Here is a 17,099-nt window from a genome sequence, read left to right as displayed (position 1 = left end):
TTTGTCCTTGATGATCTTTTTGCCTTCCTGTGCCAATTGGGGTGCTATCAGTGTAGAAGGATCATGTCACTCTTTCATGACAGTTTTATCTGCAGCGTTCCATCAACATTGGCCTGAACGTGGCAAGACATAATGTCCGTATGCTATCTTAAAATTGTTTGAGAGAAATGGTTGTTTTGAAGTGGAACTGATGGTCATGACATGGCATGCTCTCTTTCCCAGGTTCGAGACCTGGACCGTGAGGAACAACCAGGCGTCACGCGTCGCTGTTGTGAACCAGCCGCCAGGCAGCTGATGCACAATGGACACCAACGTGAGAAGAACATCAAATCCCACAAGATAAGCTCAACACAGGCAGTTTGGAGCCATTCACACAGACAGACGTCACAATCTATCTCCTGTCATCCACACAGATGCGTTGCATCTGTTGCAAGGATAATGCAACACTTGTAGTGTATCGAGGTTTAAACATGGCTTCAAGGGTGCCCTGAGTCGGTGCAGGCGGTTACTAAGCGCACTGCGCTACTAAGCTCAGGTTCGAATCCCAGGCTGTGTACAGCCGCCGTCGAACGGGGCCCATGGCCGGCGCCAATTGGCCCAGGTCCGTCGTAGGGACTTGGCAGGTGGGATTTCCTTGGCTCATCGTTGCTCTAGGACTCCTTTGGCGGGTCGGGCTGTCCTGCAAGCTAATGTCGCTCAGTTGGAAGATGTTCTCTACAACATGGCGGCTGGGCTTCGGGTTAAGTGAGCATGTGTCAAGAACATGCGCCTTGGAAACCAGCTCCGATCACCTCTCCCGAGTCTGTGGGGAGTTGCAGTGATGAAACAGATCGTAATACCATGGAATATCACAACAAAGGGGGTAAAAATGTATTACAAAATACGGCTTCTAATTTAAACTTCACTTAAAATGTTCAGATTTGCCCCTAATTAAAAATGTTATAACCCCTAAAAATTGTCCAGTATTATAATCATTTCCTGTTGCTGTTGGATTATTTTCTGCGTAGCAAACTGGCTGCAAATTAAGATCCTACTTGTAGCTGATATGTCTCAGTGGAACGTGGAGTCAGCTTGTTTGTTCACCCTCCCTGCGCATTGCTAATCCATCGAGTTGCCGACATATGTGATAAGTGAAACTCTGAGTCCGCACACTGGTGACCCTACATAAATAATAAGAATTTGATATGTTTCTACTTAGTCTACTCCAAATGTTGGAAATTATATTTGTTTGTCAACTTGTCTAGAATTAGATACATGCAGCTTCTCTTCTGTCATTATATGTTGCCCTAGAAGACTAAATAAACCCTTGCTCACCAGAATAATGTCATAAATCAATGGAATGAATGCTTCAATGTAGTTGTGAAAACTTCAGTGAAGTTTTCTGAGTGATCTCTGCTTCTTTCACGGTGCAAAGACGTTTAGGGACCGGGGAGAAAATACAATAACTATAAAATAACGTAAAAGATTTTATGYGCAAAATGTTCAAATGACGTCAGTTTGACCGGTTGTAAGGAAATATAAATATATGAAAACAACCCAACATCTTTCTGATAACATTTCAATTTGGCTTGGGTGCATATTTGTGACTGACTGGCTCAAATCGGTCTTGTTTATTTTTTCTACATTGGATAAAAGTAGAGAATCAGAGCTACAAAATGGTATATTATACACTATTTTTGAGGAACAATGGGAAAGTACTTCTGCTTTGAAAGTTGATACTTGTAAACTCACTTTTGAGAAAAGGGTCTTTGAATGTTTTGGTACCTACTGGAGAGCTCTCCTTGTCTACACTCATTCAGCATTGTTCACACCCTCTTAAGCCAGCCCCACCCATCTCTTTAAGGATTAACATGTGAGGTCATGTGCTAAACAGTGAGTAGTGCAGTAAAGATTACATCTAAACGTGGTAGTCGACTACAATAAGGAACAATTCTAAAGGTTAACAGAGTGTCCAGATAAAACTATTTTATAAATATTAGATGACGCTTACCCAGACAAAATCTTTAAAAAAATCTAAATTGATGGGTCATGTGAAAGAAATGCTATAATCCCCAGCCACATCCAGTGGTGGAAAAAGTTTWWWWWAAATTGTAGCAGCAACGTATTAGGAGAGAGTCATTTGAATAGAGGCACTGCAGATAGTGCTGATGACTGGTCCSTCYGAACCACACATTAACAAGGGAATCTATATTCGGAGAGCCTGTTTCTGTCCTGCCCTTGACTTTGGTGCAGTGCATGTGATGTCCATAGCCTCTATGTCACAAAACTCCCTGATCTTCTCAAAAAGATAAGTTTGTCTAGCTGTGTCCAGTCCAGGTGGTGCTTGTACAGGCATACCATCTATGGGAGGAAGAATGTCAGTGTTGCGCAGCAGCTGAAACCTGGTCCTGACAGYCCGAACGCACCTTGGCGACGACAACACCAGGCTCCAGAGCATCGAAGCTGTAAAACAGGGAATAAAAAATAAAAAACAGAAGACATTACAACCATGCACAACATCAATTCACCTCCCCAAGTTTAGATAAGAAGAATAACCTCATACAATGCAATGAAAATGATTTTCACCTGAAGTGCTGGTACTGCTTGATCTGTGGCAGCGGCCTGAAGTGCGGAGTCATGTGTTGTTGCCATCCATTGCTTTCCACCAGCACCGTATCATCTTCCAGTCCAACCAGCTGTGGGATGTTGACCCCTGTCACAGTGCTATCCTTCACAATACCAGCAATCTCAGACAAAGTGATCACTCTGGTCTTTCTGAAGCGCTGCTTGATGAGGCCGAAGCACCAGTCGGGGGCAAACTTGTGATCAGGATGTGAAGGTCCAGACTGTTTGCTGGTTCAGTAGGGGCCCCCAGCGACAGAAATAATGTGACATCAATAAAAGTAGTGCCAATCATGTTGGAGGTCAATTAAATAATCAAAACGTGTTTATGATTTACATACCGGGTTTTGTCATCGATTCCTTGTAGAGACGCCACACTGCTGCTTTTGTCACATGGGATGGCAGCAGCTTTCCACCAAAGTGTTTGTGTCCTGGGTGGCGTCCTGGTAATACTATTGCATTATCCTCTGCGTAGTTGTTGATGAAGTTCACCACTCGCTGCCACCCATCTGCCCTTCATCCACACAATATTTCATGACCCTAAATCTTCCCGCTCAACGGATATTACCACAGGTTAGGAGTCAACCCGCGCATCACTAATGTCCCTCGTATTCACAACATTTATGGTTGAAGTTAGCACTTTCAGGTTCTGATTTAATGCCATTCAATATGACTTTTGGAACTACAGTGCCTTGCGATAGTATTCACACCCCTTGGTATTTTTCCTATTTTGTTGCCTTATAACCTGGAAATAAAATAGATTTTTCGGGGTTGTATCATTTGATCTACACAACATGCCTACCACTTTGCCTACCACTCAGTTACAGCTGCAAGTCTCTTGGGGTATGTCTCTATAAGCTTGGCACATCTAGCCACTGGGATTTTTGCCCATTCTTCAAGGCAAAACTGCTCCGGCTCCTTCAAGTTGAATGGTTCCGCCGATGTACAGCAATTCTAAGTCATACCACGGATTCTCAATTGGATTGAGGTCTGGGCTTTGACTAGGCCATTCCACAGACATATTCCATTTTTCCCCTTAAACCACTCGAGTGTTGCTTTAGCAGTATGCTTAGGGCCATTGTCCTGCTGGAAGGAGACCTCCGTCCCAGTCTCAAATCTCTGGAAGACTGAAACAGGTTTCCCTCAAGAATTTCCCTGTATTTGGAGCCATCCATCATTCCTTCAATTCTGACCAGTTTCCCAGTCCCTGCCGATGAAAAACATCGGATGGTGTTCTCGGGATGAGTTCTCGGATGGTGTTCTCGGGATGAGAGGTGTTGGATTTGCGCCAGACATAGTGTTTTCCTTGATAGCCAAAAACCTACATTTTTGTCTCATCTGCCAGAGTTCCTTCTTCCATATGTTAGGGAGTCTCCCACATGCCTTTTTGGCGAACACCAAAGGCATGTGTTTGCTTATTTTTTCTTAAGCAATGGCTTTTTTTCTGGCCACTCTTCCGTAAAGCCCAGCTCTGTGGAATGTACGGCTTAAAGGGGTCCTATGGACAGATACTCCAATCTCCCCTGTAGAGCTTTGCAGCTCCTTTTGGGTTATCTTGGTCTCTGTTGCCTCGCTGATGTAATGCCCTCCTTGCCTGGTCTGTGAGTTTTGGTGGGCGGCACTCTCTTGGCAGGTTTTGTGGTGCTATATTCTTTAAATGTTTTAATAATGGATTTAATGGTGCTCCATGGGATGTTCAAAGTTTCAGATATTTTTTACAACCCAACCCTGATCTGTACTTACCCACAACGTATGTCCCTGTCATGTTCTGACCATAGAGAGCTTTATTTCTATGGTAGGGTCAGGGCGTGACTGGGGGTTAGTCTGTTATTATTTCTATGTGGAAGTATCGTTGTCTCTAATGGGATCATATTTACGTACTCTTTTTCCACCTGGTGTTTTGTGGGATATTGTTTATGTGTAGTTGCATGTTAGCAGTCCATTGTCATCACGTTTCGTTAGTCTTTATTGTTTTGTTGTGTGGTTCACTTATTTCTAATAAAAGATGTGGAACCCAGATCACGCTGCACGTTGGTCCGAGTATGCTTTCAACGATCGTGACAGAATATCCCACCACAACAGGACTAAGCAGCTGCCCAGGAGGAAGGGTAACATGGACTTGGGAGGAGATTCTGGATGGGAAGGGATCCTGGACTTTGGTGGAAATCCTGGCAGGACAGGATCGCCTTCCTTGGCGGGAGACGCAAGGAGAAAACGGAGGACAGCGACGACGCCGGGGCGCGGCCACAGAGATAGCCCAAAAGACAGTCCAATATTTTTTGGGGGGAGGGGAACATGGGGTGGTCGGCGGAGCCGAGGAGTGAACCAGAGCCAGTCTGGAGAAGAGGGAAAAACTGGAGGAGAGTGAAAGGAGATAGTCAGAGAGTGGATGGGGGTATTGGAGGAGAAAGAGCGGAGAGAGTTGTTGAGTTGGTGGAAGATGCATGACAGTTGCCCTAAGGAGCGTGTAATCAGTTTAATGCCACCTGAGTCAGCTCTCCGTACTTGCCTGAGGAGCGTGTTATTAGTCTGGTGAAATCTGTGCCGGATCCACGCCATCAGGTCTCCAGTACGCATCCACAGCCCAGTAAGTCCTGTGCCAGCTCTCCCACACTCGTCTTGGAGCGTGTCATATGTCTAGTGCCATGTGTGGTCGGCTTTACGCACAGGTCTCCAGTGCCCTCCACAGCCCAGTACGTCCTGTGCCAGCTCCTCGTACTCACCGTGCTAAGTGTGTCATAGGTCCGGTACAATTGATGCCCGGCTATACGCACCAGTCTCCAGTGCGCCTTCACAGCCCAGTACGTCCTGTGCCAGCTTTTCGCACTTGCTGTGCGAGTGTGTCATCGAACCAGGTACCATGATGCAGGCTATACGCACCAGGTCTCCAGTACTCCTCCACAGCCCGGTACGTCCTGTGCCTGCTCCTCGCACTCTCCCTGAAGTGGTGCCCAGTCCGGTGCGTCCTGTGCTGTGCCCCTTGCACTCTCCCTCAAGTGCGCCTTCCAGTCAGGTACGTCCTGTGCCTGTTCCCCGGATTCGCCCTGAAGTGCGTGTCACCAGTTCTGGTGCCACCTGTGCCGGCTCCACGCACTAGGCCTCCAGTGCGCCTTCCCAGTCTGGTGCGTCCTGTGCCTGCTCCTCGCACTCACCCTGAGGTGCGTGTCACCAGCCCGGTGCCACCTGGCCCGCCCCACGCATCAGGCCTCCAGTGCGCCTCCCCAGTCCAGAGCTTCCGGCGACGGTGCCCGGTCCGGAACCTCCTGAGACGGTCCACTGTCCGGAACCTCCTGAGACGGTCCACTGTCCGGAACCTCCTGAGACGGTCCACTGTCCGGAACCTCCTGAGACGGTCCACGGTCTGGAGCCTTCCTCTGCGCCGATGCCCAGTCCGAGAACAGCGTCCAGTCCAGCTCCAAGGCAGGAGCCTTCCTCTGCGCCGATGTCCAGTCCAAACACGGCGTCCAGTCCCGCTCCATGGCAGGAGCCTTCCTCGTTATCTAGGTCCAGTCCAGGCACAGTGTTCAGCCTGGGTCCATGGCTGGATCCACGGGATGAGCGGGTTCTTCGGCCCGCACCAGAGCCGCCGCCAAAGATGGTGGATCCGCGAGCTGAGCGGGTTCTTTGTCCCGCACCAGAGCCAMGCACGATTTTGCGGCCGGGGTACGCACCTTTGGGGGGGTACTGTCACATCCTGACCATAGAGAGCCGTTATTTTCTATGGTAGAGTAGGTCAGGGCGTGACTGGGGTTAGTCTAGTTTATTATTTCTATGAGAGGTTCTAGTTTTGTTTTTCTATGTTGGTGATTTTGTATGATTCCCAATTAGAGGCAGCTGGTAATCATTGTCTCTAATTGGGGATCATATTTAGATAGCTTTTACCACCTGTGTTTTGTGGGATATTGTTTGGTGGTGTAGTTGCATGTTAGCACTCTATCGTCGTCACGTTTCGTTTMGTTTTTATTGTTTTGTTGTGTGGTTCACTTATTTCTAATAAAAGATCTGGATCCCAGATGACGCTGCACGTTGGTCCGAGTATGCTTCCAACGATCGTGACCGTCCCTGACCTGTTTGGAGAGCGCCTTGGTCTTCATGGTGCCGCTTGCTTGGTGGTGCCCCTTGCTTAGTGGTGTTGCAGACTCTGGGGCCTTTCAGAACAGGTGTGCATATATACTGAGATCATGTGACAGATCATGTGACASTTAGATTGCACACAGRTGGACTTATCTAATTATGTGACTTCTGAAKGTAATTGGTTGCACCAGATCTTATTGAGGGGCTTCATAGCAAAGGGGGTGAATACATATGCATGCACCACTTCTTTATTTTYTAGAATTTTTTGAAACAATAAAATATTTTMTTTTCACTTCACTGATTTGGACTATTTTGTTTATGTCCATTGCATTAAATCCAAGTAAAAATACATTTAAATTACAGGTTGTAATGCTACAAAATAGGAAAAAAACTTTTACAAGGCACTGTACCTGATGCCAAATGAAGAAACCAAAAGATGATTAGRTTATTATAATGTAGTTAAGCAGTTATGTGATTTTAAATATGCCTGACCTTTACTTTTCTCATGGTGAGTTAATAATACCTATTGACTCAAAATTGTGTTATTGTGTGTTGGATATCACTGTATCCTTTGAATTGAGCTGGACAATAATATTGGTTATCATCAAATTAATTGRCTAGTTCAGTCAATTTGAGCCTTGGTCTGGCAACAACAGGGTTATGGTTGGTTTGATTCCCGTCCCGTAGGGCCACAAATAATTGAAAGATGTGCCACTGTCTGTCAACTGGATATAAAAGTGTCTGCTAAATTACCATATTTCTATTTATTAATTTGTTCCTCAGATGGAGCCAGTTCCGGGATCTGGCGGACCCAGAAGAAGGAGTCTCTTAATCTCGGCGCTGGGTGTGCAGAACTACCACCTGGACTGCAACGAAACCAAGTCATGGATCCGCGAGAAGACAAAGTCATCGAGTCCACCCAGAGCTGGGCAACGACCTGACGGGTGTCATGGCGCTGCCAGCGTAAACTCACTGGCATGGAGCGTGGACCTGGCTGCCATCGAGGACAAGCTGGGCGACCTGCGCGGCGAGGCAGAGCGGCTGGCCGGCGGCACCCGGACCAGGCCAAGGCCATCAGAGGACCGCCTGGCCGAGATCACCGCGCTGTGGGAGGAGATGAAGGCCACACTCGTAATCGCGAGGAGTCCCTTGGTGAGGCCAGCAAGCTGCAGGCAGTTCCTGCGCGAGCTGGAATGACTTCCCAGTCGTGGCTGTCGCGCACAACAGACAGCCGTCGCCTCGGAGAGGACGCCCAACACCACTGGCCGAGCAGAGAAGCTGCTAGCGCAGCACGAGGGCTTCAAGAACGAGATCCGCAACTACGAGGAGGACTACCAGAAGATGCGCGACATGGGCGAGATGGTGACCCAGGGCCAGACCGATGCCCAGTAACATGTCCTGAGGCAGCGGCTACAGGCCCTGGACACGGGCTGGATGAGCTGCACAAAGATGTGGGAGAACCGGCAGACCTGCTGTTCCAGTCCACGCCTGCCAGCTGTTTCTCAGGGACACCACGCAGGCCGAGGCCTTCCCTCAAACAACCAGTACGTTGATGGTCGATTCATTTGAGTTTAAATTCTATTCCAGAGTGGAAAATCTTAGCCTAGAATCCAAAGTGAATGGTTCCGTTTCACTATTATTTCATTTCACTGATTCCACTCATTCAAATTAGATTTTTGGTAACAGTTTTTTTAAAGTCCTCTTTTAGCTGTTATTACCTAATTTTACTAGGCAGGGATGTGGTAAAAATATGTGTTTTTTCGTGCGCAACATGCTGCTTTGCCAATTCAAAAAAGTAAATTTCAGAAAGTGTTCCAATTGCTTTAGGTTTTCCTNTTGAACCTGCGGTGATTAACGACACAAAGGCCCTCGACGGGGTAGGATCGCCTCTCAGATTTGTGCATTCGTGAAAGTTGTGATTGACAGTCCTTAAGTTGCCTAGTAATTGTGTGTGCGCGACCTCAAGGAGGCAGGCCAGAGTCTCTGGCAGCACATTGTATGTCTGTTCCAGGTACGCGGAGAGCGTTTTTCGCTCTCGCTCTTCGTTCTGATATGGGAGATGGTGTTAAGCTCGGTTACACTGGCCTGGGATTCCCGGGATATGAGTGTAAACCAAAGCGGCAGCGTGGTTTTAGTTAGTGTGCAATGGTCAGTTTGTTTAGATTTCACGGCGAAACGGTGTTGCCCCTAGCCTATGAGTAAGACTCGTGAACATGCTCACAAAATACGTTACAAAACTACACAAAATGTTGAAAAGCTGCCCAGGGACGCTGGGCTGCTGGCGGCTTGCCCGGTCTGGCCCAGGCGCCGCCATGCGGGCTGGTGCCGTGCCAGGCGTCCGGTCTGAGCTGCGTACCTAGCCAGCCCGGCTTGGGCGGCCTCTCCGTTCTTGCTACCGCAGCGCGGGGTCTGAGCTGCCCGTGCTGGCCTCAGCGGCCAGTCTGAGCTGGCCGGTTCTGGCCCAAGCGTGCATCTGTGAGGCCTGCCCGTTGGTGTGAGTATAGTGTAGTGCTTGTTCCGCCGCAAGCCCCATCTCAGCCTCTGCCGTCTGTACAGCGCCAATTCTGATCGCCCGTAGGCTTGTCCAGAGCCTGTATGAGGTCGCGGGTTCTGTCAGTCGAGGAGCCGACTAGGAGTTCGTCAACCGCCAGGTCCGTGAGCCGGCCAGGAGGCCGCGTCGTCGGGTGTTCAAGAGGTGGTTCGGCCTTGTGTGGTGTCAGGGAACGGCCAGAGGCCGCCTCGGCGTCGAGTTCAGGAGCCGCCAGGAGCGCCCGGCTGTACAGGTCGCAGGAGGCGCCATGAAGTTCGGCCGCGGCAAGAGCCGGCCTCGCGCAGTTCAGGGAGCCATCAAGGAGCGCCGCCGTAGTCAGGTTAGAGCCCCTTAAGGCGGGCCGGCTCAGTCGAGTGAGCGTTGGCAGAGCGACAGCCGTTAGTCGTCATTGGGCAGGGAGGCTGGCCATGAGGCCGCACTCGCAACTTAGTCACTAACTGGAGCGCGTCAGTGTGAGCGGCGTTGCATGTATCACTCCGGCCTTTTTGTCAGTATATGTTCCGAGCTTGTCCTAGTGCTTGGTTAGTGAGTGGTAAGTCTAAGTTCTCGCCAGGTTCGAGGGGAGCGCTTCTCCTTCACCGCTTCCGGGGTGGTTAGTTTTCGCTTCAAGACGGGAGGTGTATGCTGTAGCCTGAGCCTTATAGCGTTCTCAGGGCATTCGCATTGTACTGAGTAGTTGTGGTGTGTTGTAGTGTAGTGTGGTTGTAGTGCTACGGATGACTGAAAGAAGGGGGGTGTACTTGCTGCCCCTAGTCCTCAGTGGTCTCAGTTCGAGGTTATTGATGGTAAGAGATAGCTTCCGGTGACTGGAGTGGGAGTGGGCTGGCTCCGGGGAGAGCTACTGTGCCGTGTTCCGGGTAAGGCAGTCGATCATGGAGAGCTGATACCCTCGCCCGTGGACTCTTGATGATGGGCAGCATGGCTGCGTTGTGTTCCATGGATAGGTCAGATCATTCGGGTAACGGGCGGTGGCGTATGCTCGGTTAGTGTGGGTGGTAGTTCGATGTGTAGTTCATGTGGTGGTAGTGTAGTGAGCTGTGCTAGGTGTCAGTCATTGGTGGTTGGTCCGCAGTTCTCGCTGGTGGCCTGGTGGCCGGCCTTGCTAGGTCATGGTGTGTCTGCGCTCAGTGTAGTTTCTATGGGGAGCTGGTTGGCCGTAGCCCTGCGATGCATCATGAAGGCATCTGGGGCCGCGGGTGGGTCAGTATTTCATGAGCTGGAGGCCCTTCTGCCACTTCCCTCTTGAGACCAGTTGTTGCGGAGGTGCTGGGCCCCTCTGGCAGGGCGTTCCTCTGGGAGGATTCGTTTGCCCTTAGGGGGCTGTGCTGGCAGAGGGGCCTGTACCCTTCTCAGGCGTTTCCGCAAGAGGGCGGAGGGTCTCCGGGCAGTTCGGGTGGGCGCTTTTTGAGATGTTGGTAGTTCTGCGCCCAGATGCCGCCCAGTGCCTGGTGGAGCGGGGTCGGAGTGGTGGGGTCTGCTGTTTCACAGGCTTACTAGGAGGACTATTAAGTGCATTGGACCAAAGACTGTGTGTGGGGAGGTTGGGGGTGGGGGTTCCGACGGTGTGCGGTCACCGACGGGGTCACCGTCCTTGGAGCGGTCTGCACCTGGACTTGCGGGACAGGGTCCCCACTGCGGGGTCGGCTCGGGATCCGTCCCTTATTATGAGGGGGGGGTTCAGGTCTCTCTTGGCGGTTCGGAGGGGTCGCGCACCTTGGGGCGTGGAGGGGTGTGGGTGTGGGTTCAGCGTGCCTCTTGGTTCGACTTGGGTGGGCTTCGCTTGGACTGTGGGCGGGTGTTACGGGTCTGAGCATCTTAGGGGTCGGTCTTCTTCGGGGAATCATGGCTGGTTTCCTGCGAACCTGTGTTTTTGTAGGGCTGGGTTATATGTGTGTAGTTGTGTTGTAGTGTGGTGTAGTGTAGGTGTGGTGTACTTGTGTAGTGGTGGTGTGGTATAAGTTTGTGTAGTGTGTTATAGTGTAGTGTGTTTGTGGTATAGTGGTGGTGTAGTGTAGTGTGGTGGTGGTGTAGTGTGGTGTGTGTTATGTAAGTTTGGTGGTGTTGTATGTGTAGTACGGGATGTGTGAAACGAGGACGGACGTGTAAGTGTTGATGAAGTGTGGGTGTCAGTGTATGTGGTGTAGTGTGGTAATAGTGTAGTTGTAGTGTGGTTGTAGTGTATGTGTGTTGTAGTGTAGTATAGTGTATGTGTGTAGTGTCGTGGTGTGGTGTACTGTAGTGTGGTGTAGTGTCGTGTGGTGTAGTGTACTGTAGTGTATGTGTATGGTGTAGTGTGTTGTAGGGTAGTGTGGTGTGTGTGTGGTATAGTGTAGTGTGTGTAGGTGTGGTGTGGTGTGTGTGTGTAGTGTTGTGTGTGGTGTTAGTGTTAGTGTGGTGGTAGTGTAGTGTAGTGTAGTTGGTAGTGTGGTTTAGTGTGGTGTAGTGGTTTAAAAAACAAAAGTTGTAGTGTGGTGTCGTGTAGTGGCAGTGTGTTGTATGTGTGTGTAGTGCAGGTTGTATGGTAGTGTGGGTGTGTTGTAGTGTAGTGGTGGTGTAGTGGCACGTTGTAGACTGTAGTGTGGTGGTTGTAGTGTAGTGGTAGTGTGGTTGTGGTGTGGTGTAGTGGAGTGTGGTATAGTTGTTAGTGTGGGTAGTGTGGTGTATGTAGTGTGGTGTAGGTTAGTGTGGTGTTGGTGTGGTGTGTTGTAGTGTAGTGTGGTGTGGTAAATAGTTTGTGTGGTATAGTGTAGTGTAGTGTGGTCTATGCGTGTGGTGTAGATGTAGTGTGGTGTGGTGTAGTGTGGTGTATGTGGTGGTGTAGTGTCTGTGGTGTGTTTGTAGTGTGGTGGGTGTGTGTAGTGTGGTATATGTGTAGTGTAGTGTTTGTAGTGTAGTGTGGTGTAGTGTGGTGTAGGTGTCATGTTGGTATGGTGTGGTATAGTGTTAAGTGTAGTGTGTTTTAGTGTGGTGGTGTGTGGTTGTAGTGTTAGTGTGGTGTAGTGTAGTGTTAAGTGTGGTTGGGTGTGTTTGTAGTGTGGTGTGGTGTGGTGTAGTTTGTGGTATAGTGTTAGTGTAGTGGTGTTGTAGTGTAGTTGTGGTGTTGTAGTGTAGTATAGTGTAATGGTGTGTGTAGTGTCGTGTGGTGTGGTGTACTGTAGTGGGTGGTGTAGTGGTAAGTGGTATGTGTGCTCCATGTGTTGTAGTGCTAGTGGTGGTGGTAGTGTGGCGTATGTAGGGCGTGTGTTGTGGGAGGGTAGTGTGGGAGTGTGGGTGGTGAGTGGTCGGGTGTGGAGTTGATGTGTGTGTAGTGTATGTGTATGGTAGTATGTGTGTCGGTGTAGTGTGGTGTGGAGCTGTAGTGTGTGGTGATACGTGTAGTGTGAATAGTGTAGTGGTAGTAGTGGTTTGGCGTGTAGTACGTGTTGGTAACTGTGTGGTAGTGTAGTGTAGGGTGGTGTAGTGTGGTGTGGTTCTAGTGTAGCTTGTGTGTGTAGTGGAGTGTAGTTGCCACGTGTAGCTGTAAGTGTGGTTGTGTTGTAGTGTAGTGTGGTGTAGTGTCGTGATGTGAGGGCTGTAGTGGAGTGTGGGTGTGTGGTGTAAGATGTGGTGTAGTGTCAGTGTGTGGTGGTAAGTGTAGTGTGGTGTGGTGTGGTGTAGTTGTAGTGTACAGTGTGTGTGTGGTATAGTGTGTGGGTGTATAAGGTGTAAGTGTAAGTGTGGTAGTATAGTGTTTGAGTGTCGTGTGGTGCTGGTGTAGTGTGGTGTAGTTGTGGTGTTAGTGGTACTGTAGTTGGTGGTGCTGGTTGTAGTGTGGTGTAGTGTGGGTAGATGGTGTGTACGTGAGGTGGGTGTACGGTAGTGTAGTGGTGGTATGGTTGTTGATAGAAGTTGTAGTGTGGTAGCGGCTGGTAAAGTGTGGTCGTTGTGTGGTATAGTGGTTAGTGTGGTGATAGGGTGTGTAGTGTAGTGTGTGGGAGTGGTGTAGTGTGGTGTGTAGTGGTTGGTTGTGGTGGTGTGGTGTCGGTGTAGGTGGGTGGTGCATGTGTGGGACGGTGTAGTGGGGTTTAGTGGTAGCTGCAGGTGTGGTGTGGGGTGTCAAGTGTGGTGTGGGGTAAGTGTGTTGTGTAGGTGTAGAGTGTGGTGTAGTGTAGCGGGTGTAGTTTAAGTGTGGGTGTGGTGTAGGGTGCGTGTGTATAGTGTATGTGTAGTGATGGTTGGTAGTGAGTGTGGGTGTAGTGTGGTGAGTGTATGTGGACTGGTGTGGTAATAGTGTAGTGTAGTGTGGTAGTGTGGTGCTAGTGTAGTGTGGTGTAGTGTAGTGTAGTGTGGTGGTGTGTTGTAGTGTGGTGTGGTGTGGTGTAGTGTGGTATATGGTAGTGTAGTGTGTTTTAGTGTGTGGTGTGTTTAAGTGAGTATAGTGTAATGTGGTGGTAGGTGGTCGTGTGGTGTACTAGTAGTCGTGGTGTAGTGTAATGTGGTAGGTGGTAGTGGTTGGTTGTAGTGGAGTGTAGGTGTAAGTGGTGTAGTGTGGTAGTGAGGTATTGCATTACGTGTAGTGTAATGTGGCTGTAGTGTGTCAGTGTAAGTGTGGGTGGTCGTGTAGTGTGAGTGTAAGTGTGTACGTGTGTAGTGCTGGTGTATGTGTAGTGTAGCTGGTAGCGTGTGTAGTGTGGAGGTGGTAATGTAGTGTAGTGGTGGGGTGTAGTGAGTGTCGTGTGGTATAAGTGTAAGTGTGTGTGTAGTAGTGTAGGTGTAGTGTGGTAGTGAGTGTGTTTAAGTGTAGTGCGTGGTGTAGTTGTGTGTCGGTGTAGTGTAGTGTGGTGTACAGTGATAGTGTGGGGTGTGTGTAGGTGTGGGTAGTGATAGTGTGGTGTGAGTGTGTGAGTGTAGTGATGGTGTGTGGTGTAGTGTTGTGGTGTTAGTGCAGTGTAAGTGCAGTGTACTGTATGTGTGGTGGGTGTATGTGTGTGTCAGGTAGTAGTGTGGTTGTAAGTGTGGTGTAAGGTGGTGTGTGTGTGTGATGGTGGTCAAGGTGTAGTGGTGGTTGTTAGTGTGTGGTGTGGTTATGTAGTGTGGTGTCAAGTGTAGTGTAGGGTGTATGATGTAAGGTGTTGGCTAGTGTCGGATGTAGGTGGAGTGTGGTGTGTTAGTGTGATGTGTTGTAGTGTGGTGAAAGTAGTGCGGTGTGGGTGGTAAGGTGTAGTGTATGGGTGATGAGTGTAGTGAGTGTAATGTAGTGGTGGGTGTGGTGTATCGTAGTGGTGTAGTGTGGTTGTGATGTGTACTGTAGTTGTGGTGGTGTTGTAAGGTGTGGTGGTTAGTGTGGGGGGTGTTGAGTGTTGTGTGTGTGTGCGAGGTGTGGTGTAGTTGTTTGAGTGTAGTGAGTGAGTGTGTAGTGGTGGGTGTGGGAGTGTAGTTAGTGTGGTTGGTGGTAAGTGTGGTAGTGTGTAGTAGTGTAAGTGTAGGTGTGTGTGGTGATGGTGTGGTGTAGTGGTGTAGTCCGTGTGTGGGTTAGTGCGTGTGAGTGGTTACGGTGTGGTGTAGTAGGTGTTGGGGTTTGAGGTACTGTAGGTGAAGTGTCGGTAGGAGTGTAGTGTGGGTGGTGTAGGGTGGTGGTAGGTAGTGTGGGTGGTGTAGTGTAGTGTGGTGTTAGTGGGTGTGTGGGGGTGTCGTTAGTGTGGGTGATGGGTGCGGTCGTAGTGTGGTGTGGTGCTGCATGGTTGTGTGTAGTGTGTGTAGTGTAGGTGTGTAGTGTAGCGTGGTGTAAAGTCGTATGTGGTGTGCCGTTGGGTGGGTGTGGGTGTGGTGTGGTGGTGGTGTAGTGTAGGCGTGGTGTAGTGCGTGTGGTGGTGTTATGTGGTGTGGTCATGGTGTAATGTAGCGTAGCGTGGTGTTAGCGTGGTGGCATGGTGTGGTATAGTCGTAGTGGTATGTAGTGTGTATGGTAGTTAGTGTTAGGTGGTTGGTATGGTGTAGGTAGCGTGGTGTAAGTGGTAGTGTGGTGGTGGTGTAGTGTGGTTGTGGTATGTGGTAGATGTAGTGGTAAGGCCTGGTGTAGTGTAAGGCGTGGTGTTAGTGGTGTAGTGGTGTGGTGTAGTGTTGGTGGTGGTAGTAGGTTTAGTGGTAGTGTGGTAATGGTGTTAGTGTAGTGTGGTGTGGTATGGTGTAATGATAGTGTAGCCTGGTGTGTGTAGGTGGGTGTAGTGTAGTGTGGTGTGGGGTATGTGTTTGGTGTGGTTAGCCGTTAGTGTAGTCGTGGTACGGTGTAGTGTAGTCTGGTGGGTATGGTGTAATGTCAGTGTAGCGTGGTGTAGTGGTAAGCGTGGTGTGGTGTAGGTTTAGTTGTAGTGCGGTGTGATGTGTGGGTGTGAAGTGGTAGCGTGGTGTAGTGTAGTGTGGTGTGGTGGTGGGTGTAGTGTGGTGTAGTGTGGTGTGGTGTGGTGTGGTGCGGTGTAGTGTAGTGTGGTGTGGTGTAGTGTAGTGTAGTGTGATGTGGTTTGATGTAGGGTGGTGTGGTGTAGTGTAGTGTAGTGTGGTGTGGTGCAGCATAGCACAGGGGTGTCGCAGAGGATGTTGGCTTGACAACACCTCACTCAACTGGAGGCCAGTTTTATCAACACCCTTACTCTGCAGACAAAACAAACTGTTCCTAACAATCTCAACACTGTTCCCAAGTAGCCCCACTCACATACAACACAACATCACCCTCCTCCTCTCAGCTTGGAATATTCCCAAGACCATGTGACTGAGTTGGTTGTTGGGAAGTGCTACAGGAACATTAAAGATGTGTTTTCAATTCTCCCTTGGGTCATATTGTTTGTGTTAAATGTGAGAGGCCTTGGCTAAAAGCATCTGCCAAATGACAGCATTATCTAGATAGATTCCAAATGAGGAGAGAAAGAGCTGACCCCCAAATAGTCAGATTGATGTACCTTTACACGTTCTCAACTTCAATTACAGAAACAGTTGGTCTCTTTACAGTGAGTTGGACAGCATACACTTTAAATGCCCATACTTGTCATAGATGTGCATGCTTAGGATGATGTGTTTCAATGTTGAGCCCATGGCATGTCACTGATATGTACCAGCCTTGATACTGATTGACCACATCAATACACTCATTTCCATAGTTCCATAGTTCTTGCCTTGGCTTCTCTTCCCAGCAGTGCCAGATGTTTGGGAGGGAGATGGTTTGCCCAAGTCAAGACCCAGAGGTTTTTTAGACTTAGAGCACTTATTCCACACCTGTAGTAGTATGCCTGCATGGCAAACTGTTTATTTGTTCTGTGGGTGGCTCCCCTGGCTCCCGCTGAACTACGGCTACCGCCAAATCTTAGAAACAAACAAGCTAGAGAGAGGCCTGGTTTGGCAGCTCCTCTCAGCAAGCTGAAGCCAAAACAATTAGGGAGGAGTAAGACGACTTATTATTATCACGACAATGCTATTACCTTCCCATTCACCTCAGTAACAGGGTGAATAAACAACCTGCCTAACTCATAACCACCTAAATCTATGTCATTAGGTGAAGGGCACACAGAACAGGCGGTAGCCGATGATTGGTTGGGGGGATGGGTTCCTACCTTGGCAAGTCCTCTCATTGGTCAGCAGCTTGTAGCCCTTCTTGCAGCTGCACTCGAAGCTGCCCACTGTGTTCCGACACACGTGGTCACATCCCCCGTTGTTCAGGCGGCACTCGTCAATGTCTGAGGACAGAAAACACATACAGCAGAGAACTCACTCCAACGCACAGACAGGAAGAGAGAGAAAGAACAAGAGAGAGAGAGAGAGAGAAGGAGAGAGAGAGAGAGAGAGAGAGGAGAGAGAGGAGAGAGAAGAGAGAGAGAGAGAGAGAGAAAGACGACGAGAGCAGAAG

At 49.4% G+C, this 17,099-nt stretch overlaps 1 protein-coding gene across 7 annotated transcripts in view; it reads right to left on the bottom strand.

Annotated features, from left to right (window-relative positions):
- Nucleotides 1–17,099, bottom strand: part of LOC111966578 (signal peptide, CUB and EGF-like domain-containing protein 3) — a 177,615-nt gene that overhangs the window by 59,594 nt on the left and 100,922 nt on the right. For 5 of the 7 annotated variants that reach the window (XM_070444530.1, XM_070444532.1, XM_070444531.1 and 2 more), the window contains one exon: nt 16,807–16,929. The exons of the other annotated variants lie outside the window; for them this stretch is intronic. In XM_070444530.1, the coding sequence (XP_070300631.1) occupies nt 16,807–16,929 (123 nt within the window). The remainder of the gene's footprint in view (nt 1–16,806; nt 16,930–17,099) is intronic. 7 annotated transcript variants of the gene reach the window in all.

This window comes from Salvelinus sp. IW2-2015, linkage group LG7, assembly GCF_002910315.2.
Source record: "Salvelinus sp. IW2-2015 linkage group LG7, ASM291031v2, whole genome shotgun sequence".
Taxonomy (NCBI): Eukaryota; Metazoa; Chordata; class Actinopteri; order Salmoniformes; family Salmonidae; genus Salvelinus; species Salvelinus sp. IW2-2015.
Note: the sequence above shows the minus strand (reverse complement) of the source record. Positions and strands in the feature narration are given on the sequence as shown.